The sequence below is a fragment of the Trichomonas vaginalis genome, chromosome III (genome assembly GCF_026262505.1).
Source record: "Trichomonas vaginalis G3 chromosome III, whole genome shotgun sequence".
NCBI lineage: Eukaryota > Parabasalia > Trichomonadida > Trichomonadidae > Trichomonas > Trichomonas vaginalis.
In genome coordinates this window covers 19,134,288-19,147,395 of record NC_067205.1, presented here as the reverse complement: position 1 = coordinate 19,147,395, position 13,108 = coordinate 19,134,288, and the positions used below count along the sequence as shown (strand labels likewise).

Here is a 13,108-nt window from a genome sequence, read left to right as displayed (position 1 = left end):
TCATTTCGCTAGATGAAGCATATCAAATGCGTTGTTGTCGGTGATGGTGCAGTCGGTAAGACTTGCCTTCTTATCTCATTCACTACAAATGCTTTCCCGGGTGAATATATCCCAACAGTTTTCGATAACTACTCTGCAAACGTTATGGCTGAAGGACATCCTCCAGTCAACCTCCAGCTTTGGGATACAGCTGGCCAGGAAGACTACAAGAAGCTTCGCCCACTTTCTTACCCTCAAACAGATGTTTTCCTCCTCTGTTTCTCTTTAGTTTATCCAGCTTCTCTCGAGAACATCGAGACCATGTGGATCAAAGAAATCAAGGAATACTGCCCAGACAAGCCATACATCCTTGTCGGTCTTAAGTCCGATCTTCGTGATGAATTCGATCAGCGCGCAGATGAACTCCGCGCTAAGGGTTACGAGCCAATCCCACGCGCTAAGGGTGAGGAAATGGCAAAGAAGATCAATGCCTGCTCCTACATAGAATGCTCTGCCCTTAAATCATACAACCTCACTGAAGTTTTCGATGAAGCCGTCAAGTACGCTCTCGAACCCCCAGCTCAGCAGACCCAGACTAAAGAAAAGACAGGTGGTGGCTGCTGCGAACTTATTTAAATTTTTTGCATATATGGTACCAGAGTTAAAATAAAACATGTTGAATGCTGTGACAAACAACTTTATAATCCGACTCGGTGTAATAATAAAAGGGAATTAGGCTATACTCATTATTTTTCATAAAATTCTAAACGTACTTTTATAAAACGATGGATATTGAGCATTCCGTGCTTGACAATGGTTTCAAATATGGTTATCAGGTAACTCAGACTGATAAGCAAGTAACTCTGACCTTTAATTTCATTGATCCTGTTCATGTTGACCAATTTACAATAATGTATGACTCAAACAAGCATAATATTATAGTAAAGAGGAGGAATAAAGATGTACTCTTACAAGGCCACTTATATGATGCAGACGATTCAGTAATCGAGCACTCTGTAGTTGGCCGATCATTGATATTAAAGATCAATAAGCAACACTACGACCCTTGGCCTGTTGTTATTAACTCAGACCTTGATGGTGACATTGATGGAAAATCCGCTTTCTTACTTTGCCTTCTCGAAGATGCACAATCAAACTTTGCCAAAGCTTATGAAATGCTAGAAAAAGCAGTCGAAATGGGTTATATACCAGCTATACTATATCAAGCTTCCGTTTTGTGCAATCCTGAGAACCCATACACGGTCACAAACATAGATAAAAGTCTCGAACTTTATGGAAGCGTTTTCAAGAAGACATCAGATGCTACTGTCGGATTGGACTATGCTAGACTTCTCTTAAAGCACGAGAGATCAGAGGAAGCTGAAAATATTCTCCTTCAGATTGAAGATAGGAATTTGGATGCTAAATATGAGCTTGCCTGCCTCTATATGGATAAGCTTGGAAAGCCAGAAGTAGCATATCAGCGGTTCAATGAACTTAATCATAAGAATTATCGCGAAGCTATGGTAAAGCTCGCATACATGCTCGAAAATGGCATTGGAACAGAAGTTGATCGTGTTGCAGCTGATATGATGCGTAGGTCATACCAAAATCTTCCAACTAATGTTGACTTATCAGTTCAACTTTCGCCGAAGAAGGCTAATCTTCAAAGGTCAACAGAAACACTCGAGATTTCTCCAGTTGCCAAGGTCGCACCTGAAATTAGTAATGATATTATTGCTCACGAAATTGAACGACAGCCAATCCAAAAAGTTGTCAGTAGTTCAATGTTTACAGAGGTAATGCCAAAAGAACCTGTTAAGGAGAAGGTCAATACCGCTATTGGTGGTGCCTTTGAGCATGAAAGAATATCTAATTCTCCAAGAAAAGAAATTAGTCAAGGTTCGCACTTTGATGTTGATGAACAAAGGCAACTCCTCGATATTGCTCAAGCTCATAACTACGGTGAACCTAAGCCAACAGATTGGAAATTCATTGGAACAATGGTTGCAATTGGCGTTGGTGCCGGCTTGGCTACACATTGGCTTATCAAGCTTATCACAAAAGTAGCAAAGAAGAAAGAATAATTTTCATAGTGTTTATTTCTGATTTTATTACTCGATGCTTAGGCTATTGATTAAATGAAATATTTGCTGATTCTGTATTTAAATACCTTTATTTCCTTAGTCATATGATGATGAAAAAAAATATAACATAATAAATATCTTTACAAAGCATCGAAACATACAAATTTATAAATATTATACAATAACAAATCTATTGGTTCTGTGTAAGCAGAGATTCAGAGCAAACTGAACGGCCGTCATCGTCAAAACTAGATTCTGGCATTTGTTTAAGCGAAATGAATGGAAGGAACCAACAGATGCAACACGATTTTGAACCGCAGACTGATTCAAAGTTTTTACAAGCAGATCTGCCAGGTGTAGGTGATTCTTTTTTCTTCCATCTTTCTATTAATGTTAGATTATGAGCCAAGTTGTTCATTGCGACAATGAAGAGTCTGAAAGCAAACACAAACAATATAATTGCGAATAAAAGAAAGATGAAACCTGGTATCGATAAGAAATCGAATTTCTTTTGCTTGATAGCTGTAGTAATGATGTCTTTTATCCAGAAATACTTGAATCCTATAAGCTCTAAACAATATAATGAAGCCCAGCCTGTTAAAAGAAGGAAAAAGCGATGGTTCTTCAATCCAATCCATGACTGTGTCCAATAACAAAAATGATCTGCACGTAAAACATATCTCCTTGCATCAACACTAAATGAAGCTCTGGCAGGTCTTTCATGAGTCTTACCGAACTCTACTTGTTCTTGGTAAACGGCAATGGAAGACATCATTGTCTCCCAATCATATTCATCTTGGCGTGTTATGCACCAATTATATGGCAAATAGCCTGGACCATAGATAATAATCGAAAAATAAGATATAATAACGAATAAGAATGTTACTGAAAGGGCGGAATAGACGCCGTAGTTCCAATATTTGTTAGGGAATTGATGGGCAGATTTTAATATCGGAGCAGTATCGAGAATGAATAAAACAAATGATGAAGTAAGTAAAAGTAATACTAGAGATGGTATTTTTAAGCTTACTCTCCAATGTTCGCAAATTGAGAATTTACCAACTGGAAAGTACGCAACGCGGCAACAACAAAAACTTCTATCGATCCAATCTGTTCTAACGTTTCCTGCGTATTCCACATCTTGTGGTAAAAGCTGTGCATTCTGAATTAATGGTCTGTTGTCAATCATGATTTTTACAAGAAAATTTTATTTACTGAAAAGAACTGTCAAAAGGGTAATTTGGAAATCATGTCTAATTCAGAATAAAATTAAATTTTTAAGATATATTTGCAGATCCACAAAAATGCCAATAAAATTTAAAAGAAATAAACCTTTAAACAATGAAGGTCGCAATCATAGACTTGCTTCATGCTATATATACACGTCTTCTAGTTGATTTATGAAGATAATCAACTTTCATCGAGAGCGTTAAATATCTATCTTATATTGATGCACTTAAAGCTTGTTATGAATCAAATATCAAGAGAGGATAACTGGAAAAAGAATTACAGGACCTGAAATTGTTAATAAAGAATATGACCAACAAAGTATTTCAAAACTGATTTGTTAAATACGGATATTTCAAATGTATAGTAAATGTTATATGTATATTTATAGATTTAATTATTAATTACAAAATATTATTGAATAAAATTGATAATTGGCCATATACTTATTTAGATTTAGAAATATTAAGTCTATCAAAAACTATTTGTAATAGTTAGAAGTTATAAATCGTGTGGCTATCTTAATTGAAAACGTTCGCAATATCATCTCAAACTCTTATGCCTGCTTATATGCTTCCTTACTATATGGACAATTCTAATAACCGATTCGAAATGCAAAAAAAGGAAAAGTGATTTTATAAATAGCCAGGCGGAAAAACAGTTTTTTTTAGATTTTAATAGACAGAAAAGAATGTCTCTCGCATTCGATGAACGTGGAAACCCATTTATTGTTATTCGCGACCAGGGTACTAAGGAGCGCGTAAAAGGAATTGAAGCTCTTCGTGCCAATATCCAAGCAGCCACAGCGATTACTTCAGTTCTCAAGACATCACTCGGCCCACGTGGTTTAGATAAGATGATTGTCTCACCACATGGTCAAATCAATGTTACAAACGATGGTGCAACAATTATGGAAGATATGGAAGTCGAGCACCAAGTTGCAAAGCTTCTTGTCGACCTTTCGAAGTCCATGGATAACGAAATCGGTGATGGTACAACATCTGTCGTTGTTCTCACTGGTTGCTTATTAGAATCAGCTCTTGGCCTTCTTGATCGTGGTCTTCATCCACTTCGTATTGCTGAAGGCTTCGACCGCGCTTGTGACGTTGCTGTCAAGCGTATCGAAGAGATTGCTGAGACATTAGATTTCACACCAGAAAATCACCACAATCTTGATGAAGTTTGCGCAACAACACTCAACTCAAAGATCGTCAACCGCTACCGTGACCAGCTCGCCAAGATGGCCGTAGATGCCGTTCTTCGTGTTGCTGATCTTGAACGCAAGGATGTTAACTTAGAGCGTATCAAAACAGTCTGCAAGGTCGGTGGCCGTCTCGAGGACACACAGCTTCTCAACGGTCTCGTCATCGACAAGACATGGTCTCATTCCCAGATGCCACGTGATGTAGAGAACGCCAAGGTTGCAGTCCTTACATGCCCATTCGAACCACCGAAACCAAAGACAAAGTACGGAGTTACAATCAAGTCAGCCGAAGAATATGAAGAACTTCATAAGGCAGAACAGCAGTACTTCCTTGATCAGATCGATCGCCTTAAGAAGGCTGGCGCTCGGGTTGTCATGTGCCAGTGGGGCTTCGATGATGAAGCAAATCATCTTCTTTTCCAGAATAATCTTCCAGCCGTTCGCTGGGTTCTTGGCGGCGATGTTGAGAAACTTGCTATTACAACAGGCGCTAGAATTGTTCAGCGTTTCGAGGACCTCGCTCCAGAGAAACTCGGTACAGCCAAATTATGCAAGGAACTTAGCTTCGGAACATCATTAGAGCACATGCTTCTCATAGAAGGTGTCGCTGATGTTCCATGCGTTACATTCCTTATCCGCGGCGGTAACAAGATGATGCTCGATGAAGCAGAACGTTCCCTCCACGATGCTCTTTGCGTTGCTCGCAATCTTATCCGCGATAACCGCATTGTTTTCGGTGGTGGCTCATCAGAAATCGCCGCTGCCATCGCTGTTAGAAATGCTGCTAACTCTAACAACACAATTCACCAATACGCAATGAAGGCATTTGCAGACGCACTCGAGGGAATCCCACAGGCACTCGCAGGAAACTCTGGCCTCAACCCAATCGAAACTGTCGAGAACGTTAAGAGACAACAGCTCGAAACTGGTGTAACTTCTCTCGGCATTGACTGCGTATTCGCTGGAACTAACGATATGAAGGTTCAGAAGGTCGTTGAGACAATGCGCGGTAAGTGCTCACAGTTCCGTCTTGCTACACAGATTGCTAAGATGGTCCTTAAGATAGACGATGTTATTGGCGATATTCCGATCTAAAAAAAACAAATAAATGATTTGAGAATAAAAGTTTGAATATTATCATAATATATACTTTAACTAGAAATTGTATTTTATCCTTCTTCTATACTTTAACCTGAAAGAAATTCAAAATTTCAAATTTCATAAATTTTATCTTTTAGCTTAAATGCAATAAATTATGGGGTTGTATTATTGTCGTCTGGCGGTTTTAGACGACAATGCGAATCTCAGGATTGGTGTGCTTTTTAACTAAATTATTTATATGGTTTAAATAAGCAATATTTATATAAATATTTCATATAGTTATTAAGGATATATAACATATTTTTACAAATAATATATTATGAATATCTTCAAAACATATTTTTAACCTATAAAATTATGCGGACATATTGTAAATAAGCTATATATTCAAATACAATTCTTCACATAGCAAGAAATAGCTTTATTATTCTGAAATAAATATCGCATTTTATCAATTTGTTGTTCTTTATGATTTGATCTTCTCATGCATTAATATAGCATATGACCTATATGTTCTTTATAGAATTATAGGTAAAATTTGGTATATGCACCCTTTAAAATGTGTATTTATAGCACAAATTCAATTATTTTTCATGATATCAATAGTTGCGTTTTCCTAACCAATAATTCTTATTTATTTATGTTTAAACTAATTGGCAATATAAATGGAAATATGTTATATAATATTATCTTAGTTAAATAGATTTTAATATAATATTACCTTAGAAAATGATATATAACTTTGCTCATGAACATCATTTTTGTATACCATTAATTGAGTTATTCCAACGCATAAGGCAAGAATCAATTAATTTTAATTAGCTAAATAATTAATAATAGTGATTCTATGAATGGTAAAAATGGTTGTGTCGCGTATTTTGGTGGTAAATATTCATAATAATAATTTAATTTATTTATTTTAAAATTTTATTAATTCTAATCTCTATATTGCTCTAAATATCAATAATAGCTTATTAAAGGCATTATAATATACAAATGCAAACACAATTAAACAATATCTCGTAATTCCCCTTTTTAAGATATGTATCCAAGTTTCTATCGTTGTTTCTTGAATATATATATATCAAAGATATGAATAGCGCTGGTTTTGTGATTGCATAAACAACTTATATATCAATATACTCAGTATAAGTGCATATATACATGGTATAATTTGGTTGTCCACCGAATGTATGCTCATATGGTGGATTACTTGCACTTTTTTTCTTTGATGCAAATGTGTCAGATACAATTCCTGATTTGCTCATACAGGTGCAGGGTCCTAGTGATAGACCCTGCAAATACATGAGCAAATCAGGAAAAACTTGCAATTGATCTGAAGAATGTGAATCTAGCCTTATATTTCAGAAAATGATTTTATATTTGCAAGGAATGAGCATCATCCTATGCAAAGGGAAACTCATTTTAGAAAAATTTCTTTTTTTTGGAAATGATTATTCTCAAATTCTATCTAAAACTCTCAATTAATAATCATATTCTCATTTAAACCTAGGGCTGTACAAAATCGAGAAAAACATTGCCGTGCGGTAATATAGGGTCAAAACTATTGATGTGGCGGTAAAATCACGGTAATTCACGGAAAGCTATATGCGAAAATTTGAAATTATACAAAATCGAGCGAAACACTTTTAAATAGGTTGTTTCGTATTTAAAATACTATTCCCAGATTTATTGTCGCAGAATATTTCCAAATTTTTGCCGATTTACAAAAAATGATTTACAAAGCATATTTTTAATCTAAAAAATTCCTAAAAAAAGGAACCGGTGTGCGGAAACCTCGGTAAATTACCGCGGTTCCCGTTGGGACTGCCATATTTAAACCATATATAACATTACTTTATAAATCTAGATTTTTCCAAATTCTTAATTTTCATATGAAATTTATAATTTTTTATTTTAAATTCAGAATTTTGAATTTTTTTTGGAAATTTTTATTTAATTTTATGTTTATTTTATTATATTCTTTATATATAACAATTTTTTTCAAGTTTATTTTTTCAATATATACGATAATTATTAATTCAATTTTTAAACAAATGTTTTGATGGGACGAGCTTAAAGATCATAGGCTCATCCCATCAAAACATTCACTTAAAAACTCTGGCCTTCATCGAGGCCAGAGTTCACAATTCATATCCTCGAAGCCATGTTCCTCAACGGTCGTCCTCATTAGGCACGATCCGAGAGGAACTTGGCTCTGAATGAAACTCACAAGCTCTGGCTTCAGGAAAGGCCAGAGCTTCGCAAAGCATCCTCGGGGCCGGTTTCCTCAAAGGCCGCCCTGATTCGGGCGGTCGGAGAGGATTCCAGTCCCGAGAGAACGTCCCTACGAAGCTCTGGCCTTATCAGAGGCAAGAGCCTGCAAGATCAATCCTCAGGGCCGAGTTTTTCCATCTTCGTCATCATGGTAGATGATCTCGTGAGAACTCGGCCCTGAAAGACTTCATATTACAGGTCCTGGCCTCATGAGAGACCAGAACTTCGCAAATAATGCTCAGAGCCGGCTTTCTCAAATGCCGCCATGATCTATGGCGGCAGGTGAGGAATCTGGCCCTAAAAACATATTATTACGAAGCTCTGGCCACAATGGAGGTCAGAGCCTGCAAGATCAATCCTCAGGATCGAGGTTGAGGGAGATCGTCCGCATCATTGACGATCTCCTATCATCTCGATCCTGAAAGACTTAAAAATGCAGGATCTGACCTCTACAGATGCTACAACCTCGCTTACAGTTCTCAGAGCCAGCTTTCTCAAATGCTGCCATGATCTATGGCGGCAGGAGAGGAATCTGGCCCTGAGAACGGACTATTACGAAGTTTTGGCCACAGTAGGGACCAGTTCCTGAAAAAATACTCCCTTAACAATAAATTAAGATTTATTTTATCCAAGAAAGCCTTGAAGGAAGTCCAAACCATGAGAATGGGCTTCCTTCCAGGCTTACTGGTACTACTGGAGCGATTTTTGCTTCCATTGCAGCTCCTGAAATATATACTATAAATTATATTAAAAACATTGAGAATTTTGATTTCTATTTCATATGTCCAGCCTATAAAAGCATAGTAATGAATATTCCTGGCTCAAATCAGTTGAAAATGCAATTTTGTGCTGAGATTTCCAAAATTGGTTATAAAACTAGACTATTTTAATGAAGAAAACCAATAATAGGATCTCAAGTAGTAATATTCATTATGTGTTGTATAAAATAATTAATTCAAATATATAAATTAAAAATGAAACTATTTATATTCATTTTATTAAATTATCTATTGTTCACAGTAAAATCTAACTATTTCACATTTCAATAACCTGATACTATTGCTCAAACTTTAATAATTGCAATAATAAAGTTTTGGAATATATTCTCTATATTCATTCTGTGAGATACACAAATAAACACATTAGAAGTAGTATAGAAACATATATTACAATTATAACACAATGTCAAACACATCTCTTACCATTTAATAAAATTAGATAAAGAATCTCCAAAAATTAAAATATGTGTTTTTGCATTTATTTCTATATTTTATGCATTACTATAGGTATTACGATATGAACCAATGAATTTTATCTGTTATATGTCAAAAACAACTTTAATCTAATGTGATCAAGTTGCATGATATACAACCATACATCCACTGCATATCCACATGATTCTATATATAATAGAGCATGTTCCTATCTAAATTAAAATGTTAGAAATGAATTGTACGAATTTTAAAACAAAAATTATTATTGTCGTCTGACGACAATAATAATTTTGTCACTTTTTCTAGACGACAATAAAACATCCTCATAAATTATAGTACTCTTCTTATACAAATACTTAGCAAAAGTTGTTTGTATTCAAATGGAGAATTATAAGTTACCTGCATGGTGTCTATATATACTTCTTGAAATAACGCCCTATAAATTGAGTTATAAATAGTAATCTTTGATATTGGTAGAATACATCTTCGATGTTTTTGAATTTTTGATTAATATTCGGTGTATTAGCGTTTTTCATGTATTGTATTTCAATGACGCTACTTTTAAAATCTGATTTCAAGATCTATGTGAATGAAACTGTCACTTTTTATTTCCAAATGATTGAAGATCATGATAAGGAAAATAAGTTGGAATTACAAGATGTCACTCCAGAAGAATATAAACAAGATGAAAAGGAAGAAAATGAAAATTCTCCTCGAAAAATGATTAACTTTATGTTTGGAACAGTTTTCTCATTTATTGTTGGTATATATGCGGGCTTAAAATCAAGAGAAATCTTTGAATGTGCAGTATATTGCGCAATGTTTGCATCAGAAGCTATTTTATGCGAAACAGTTTCGAAAAATGTTCTAAAATACAGTTTTAAAACAGCATTGCATCGCTTTGCCTTACTCTTTACAATAACTTCTTTATGCAGTATAGTAAGTGGTGTATTAAAACGAATTTTTGGTCCAAAATATTAGATTTCATATCAAAAAAACTTATAATGTTCAATATGTATGGATTAATTAATACTTTTGTTTGTATACTTATAAAAATTTATCGTTTGGTAATCATTTTTTAGTTTTTATTCAAATATTTTTATCTTTTCTGAATTAGCGCTCAATCAATAGAATACTATAGTCATTCGTTAGATTGAGTGCTATTGCTGAAATATGGAAATAAAATAGGGCGAATTGAATGAAAACTTACAAGAAATCAACTAGTTAATGCTCAAAATTCTTAAATTTACAAACAATTAAAGATGGATGTGTTAGTTTTAGATAAATCAATGTTGGTTGTAGATAAATTGCAGATAAAGAATGAATTGTCACTTTTTTGTTAAATAATGTTTTTAGTTCTTTTATTTTTTAAGTCATGCAAGAAAATTTATGATGATTTCGAGTTCGAAAGATGCAGAGTTTCCCAAGATGGAACATCATGGGAAGTTGAAGCCGATATTCAGTCACTTGGAATTTATTTACATGCAAAATCAAAATCATCATTAAAAGTCATCTCAAACTATTCAAATGAGTCTGAGATTAAGCCAGGAGAAGCATATTTCTTCGATGAAAATGCTACAGCAAAGTGTACAGGAAATGACTGTGACATTTCTTTCTGGTTTACAAATGTTACAGTGCCTAGTGGATCAATTATCGCAGATTCAACTGGAACTTCATTCTCTTTTGACAAAGATGGCCTGGAAGAAAAATATTTTTCATTTTTTGATTTTGGAGAGAACTCAAGGATCCTTGTTCAAGATTTGATGCACCCTAGACAAAAGGCATTGCATTTTTGGACCACAATGACTAATACGTCAAATAATACTTTTTTAGATACAATTTTAACGAATGATACATATCCATTTAACTTTACAAGGCCTGCAATGATCCAGATATCTGAAGCCCCATACAATCATGTCAAATTCACCATAATTGCCGGATCATCCATCAAAAACTCGCCAGAATTCGCTCAAAACAAGCAAGTAGTGTATTGGAAGAATCTTGATTACTCTAAAAATGATACATATGCCATGCCATCTGTTCAATTCAACGCTGATATTGTGAAATACGCAATGAATGGTTTAACTGCATTTGGCTTCCTTTGTTCTATACTACAAACCATAATTATGCCAATAATTAAGAAGACAAAGAAGACACAGCCAGTCAGCGAACAAAATGCGTCATTACTTGAAGATAATTAGAATTGTTAGTTATTATATTAATGTTTTACTGTCTTAAATTAATATGTTTCGTTATTTCTCAATTTTTTATAATTTTTTTATATGATTTTTTTCATTTATAAATTATTTGCATAATGGTGACTATTTTCCATTACATAGATGATAACGTCAGAAAAATTGTTGCATGCTAAGTTCGGTCAACGATAGGAATTGAGAGGAAATTAATCGTCGAGGAAGTACGATTATGTAAAGTAAAAAAATGTTGTGGGATTTTTAATATTGTATATAATTTTATAATAAAATTTTTGTGAGACATTTTAAGAAGCACATATAATTTTTTGAATTTAAAAATTAAAGTAGTGTTGAATGAATTTATTGATTAATTTAATACGGATATTTCTCAAAATTAATCAAAAATAGGTTTTCAGAGAACTTTTGAGATATCTTTTCAAAATGTCTTTTTGAAAATATATAAGTATTATATCAAATTGAAAAAAGGTATTTATCAAAATTCTAAATTCTTAATAAAAAATAACTTTTCAGAGGATTGTGATTTTGAAAGCATGAGTAATAAGTAAAAAATATCTACGATTTTAATGAGGGAATTGTTCCTTATGAGGTATACATTATAACTATATACCTCATAAGGAACAATTCCCTCTTGATAGCTGGGAAACTTTCTCTGAATAACTTATCATTTGGAGAAAGTTCCCCAGCTATCTATTAGGAACTAAAGGCTGTGAGGCACTAATATATAATCAGTGCCTCATAGCCTTTAGTTTCTTATTAAAAACGAGAAAACTTGTTCGAAATGATAAACAATTTCGAACAAGTTTTCTCGTTTTAAGGAGGGAATTGTTCCTTATGAGGTATACATTATAAACTATATACCTCATAAGGAACAATTCCCTCTTGATAGCTGGGAAACTTTCTCTGAATAACTTATCATTTGAACAGAAAAGTGACACTTTACATGGCAAAAAATAGAGCCTTACTTTTGAGATACTTGAGATTGAAACTGAATCTTATGAGGCGGTGATCTTGAATCACTACCTCATAAGGTTCAGTTTCATATAAAATTTGTTGCAATTGTTATTCTTTTGCAATTATTTCTTATAAGATTTTACATCTTTTAGCGGGGAATGTTTGTTATCATGTATATATTATAAATATCTACACGATAACGAACATTCCTCGCTAAATTGCTGAGAAACTTTGAGGAAATGTCGAACAATTTCCTCAAAGTTTCTCAGATTTATATAGATCACTAGAGTCCCCTAGGCACTGATTCTGGTTCAGTACCTAGGAGGCTCTAGTTCTCTAACGAACTGATAAAATGTTTTTAAATTTTTGGATATTGCTACCTGTGAAGCACTGACTTCAAGTCAGTACCTCACAGGTAGCAATTACATTGAAAGATGGGAGAAACTTTGTCCGAATGTTAAACTATTCGGACAAAGTTTCTCCCATTTGTAGTGGAGATGGAAGGCTTTGAGGTATATTGTATTAATATATACCCTAAAGCCTTCCATCTCCACTTGAAAGTGTCCAAACTTTGGGTTAATACTTTGCAATTAACCCAAAGTTTGGACACTTTCTAGAAGGAATTGGAGGGTAAGAGATATACATTCATATGGTATATCTCTTACCCTCCAATTCCTTCTTAAAATGGGAGAAACTTTGTCCGAATGTTAAACTATTCGGACAAAGTTTCTCCCATTTTTTGAAGGAATTGGAGGCTATGAGATACTGATGCAATGTCAGTAACTCATGGCTTCCAATTCCTTCCTAAAACTCATAAAAGTGGACATTACATGCATATAAAATTTGACATGTAAA

The 13,108-nt window shown here is 34.1% G+C and overlaps 6 protein-coding genes across 6 annotated transcripts, besides 2 other annotated features; 5 read left to right on the top strand and 1 right to left on the bottom strand.

Moving 5' to 3' along the window:
• Positions 1-2: 2 nt before the first annotated feature.
• TVAGG3_0728820 (Rac1-related protein) lies at positions 3-720 on the top strand (the record flags this gene model as incomplete). The annotated part of the gene is made up of 1 exon (XM_001309837.2): positions 13-615. The coding sequence occupies one exon, from the start codon at positions 13-15 to the stop codon at positions 613-615; it is 603 nt and encodes a 200-aa protein (XP_001309838.1).
• A 44-nt stretch (positions 721-764) lies between these two features.
• On the top strand, positions 765-2,066 carry TVAGG3_0728810 (tetratricopeptide repeat domain domain-containing protein; the record flags this gene model as incomplete). Its single annotated transcript, XM_001309836.1, has 1 exon — positions 765-2,066. One exon carries the CDS (start codon positions 765-767, stop codon positions 2,064-2,066), a length of 1,302 nt encoding a protein of 433 aa, XP_001309837.1.
• A 152-nt stretch (positions 2,067-2,218) lies between these two features.
• On the bottom strand, positions 2,219-3,645 carry TVAGG3_0728800 (cysteine S-palmitoyltransferase protein; the record flags this gene model as incomplete). The annotated part of the gene is made up of 1 exon (XM_001309835.1): positions 2,257-3,255. One exon carries the CDS (start codon positions 3,253-3,255, stop codon positions 2,257-2,259), a length of 999 nt encoding a protein of 332 aa, XP_001309836.1.
• Positions 3,646-3,952: 307 nt separating this feature from the next.
• Positions 3,953-5,659, top strand: TVAGG3_0728790 (unfolded protein binding; the record flags this gene model as incomplete). Its single annotated transcript, XM_001309834.2, has 1 exon — positions 3,985-5,592. One exon carries the CDS (start codon positions 3,985-3,987, stop codon positions 5,590-5,592), a length of 1,608 nt encoding a protein of 535 aa, XP_001309835.1.
• A 4,045-nt stretch (positions 5,660-9,704) lies between these two features.
• On the top strand, positions 9,705-10,163 carry TVAGG3_0728780 (uncharacterized protein; the record flags this gene model as incomplete). The annotated part of the gene is made up of 1 exon (XM_001309833.1): positions 9,705-10,070. The coding sequence occupies one exon, from the start codon at positions 9,705-9,707 to the stop codon at positions 10,068-10,070; it is 366 nt and encodes a 121-aa protein (XP_001309834.1).
• Positions 10,164-10,226: 63 nt separating this feature from the next.
• TVAGG3_0728770 (uncharacterized protein) lies at positions 10,227-11,533 on the top strand (the record flags this gene model as incomplete). Its single annotated transcript, XM_001309832.1, has 1 exon — positions 10,436-11,290. One exon carries the CDS (start codon positions 10,436-10,438, stop codon positions 11,288-11,290), a length of 855 nt encoding a protein of 284 aa, XP_001309833.1.
• A 333-nt stretch (positions 11,534-11,866) lies between these two features.
• Positions 11,867-12,208: a mobile genetic element.
• A 14-nt stretch (positions 12,209-12,222) lies between these two features.
• Positions 12,223-13,108: part of a mobile genetic element that runs on past the window's edge.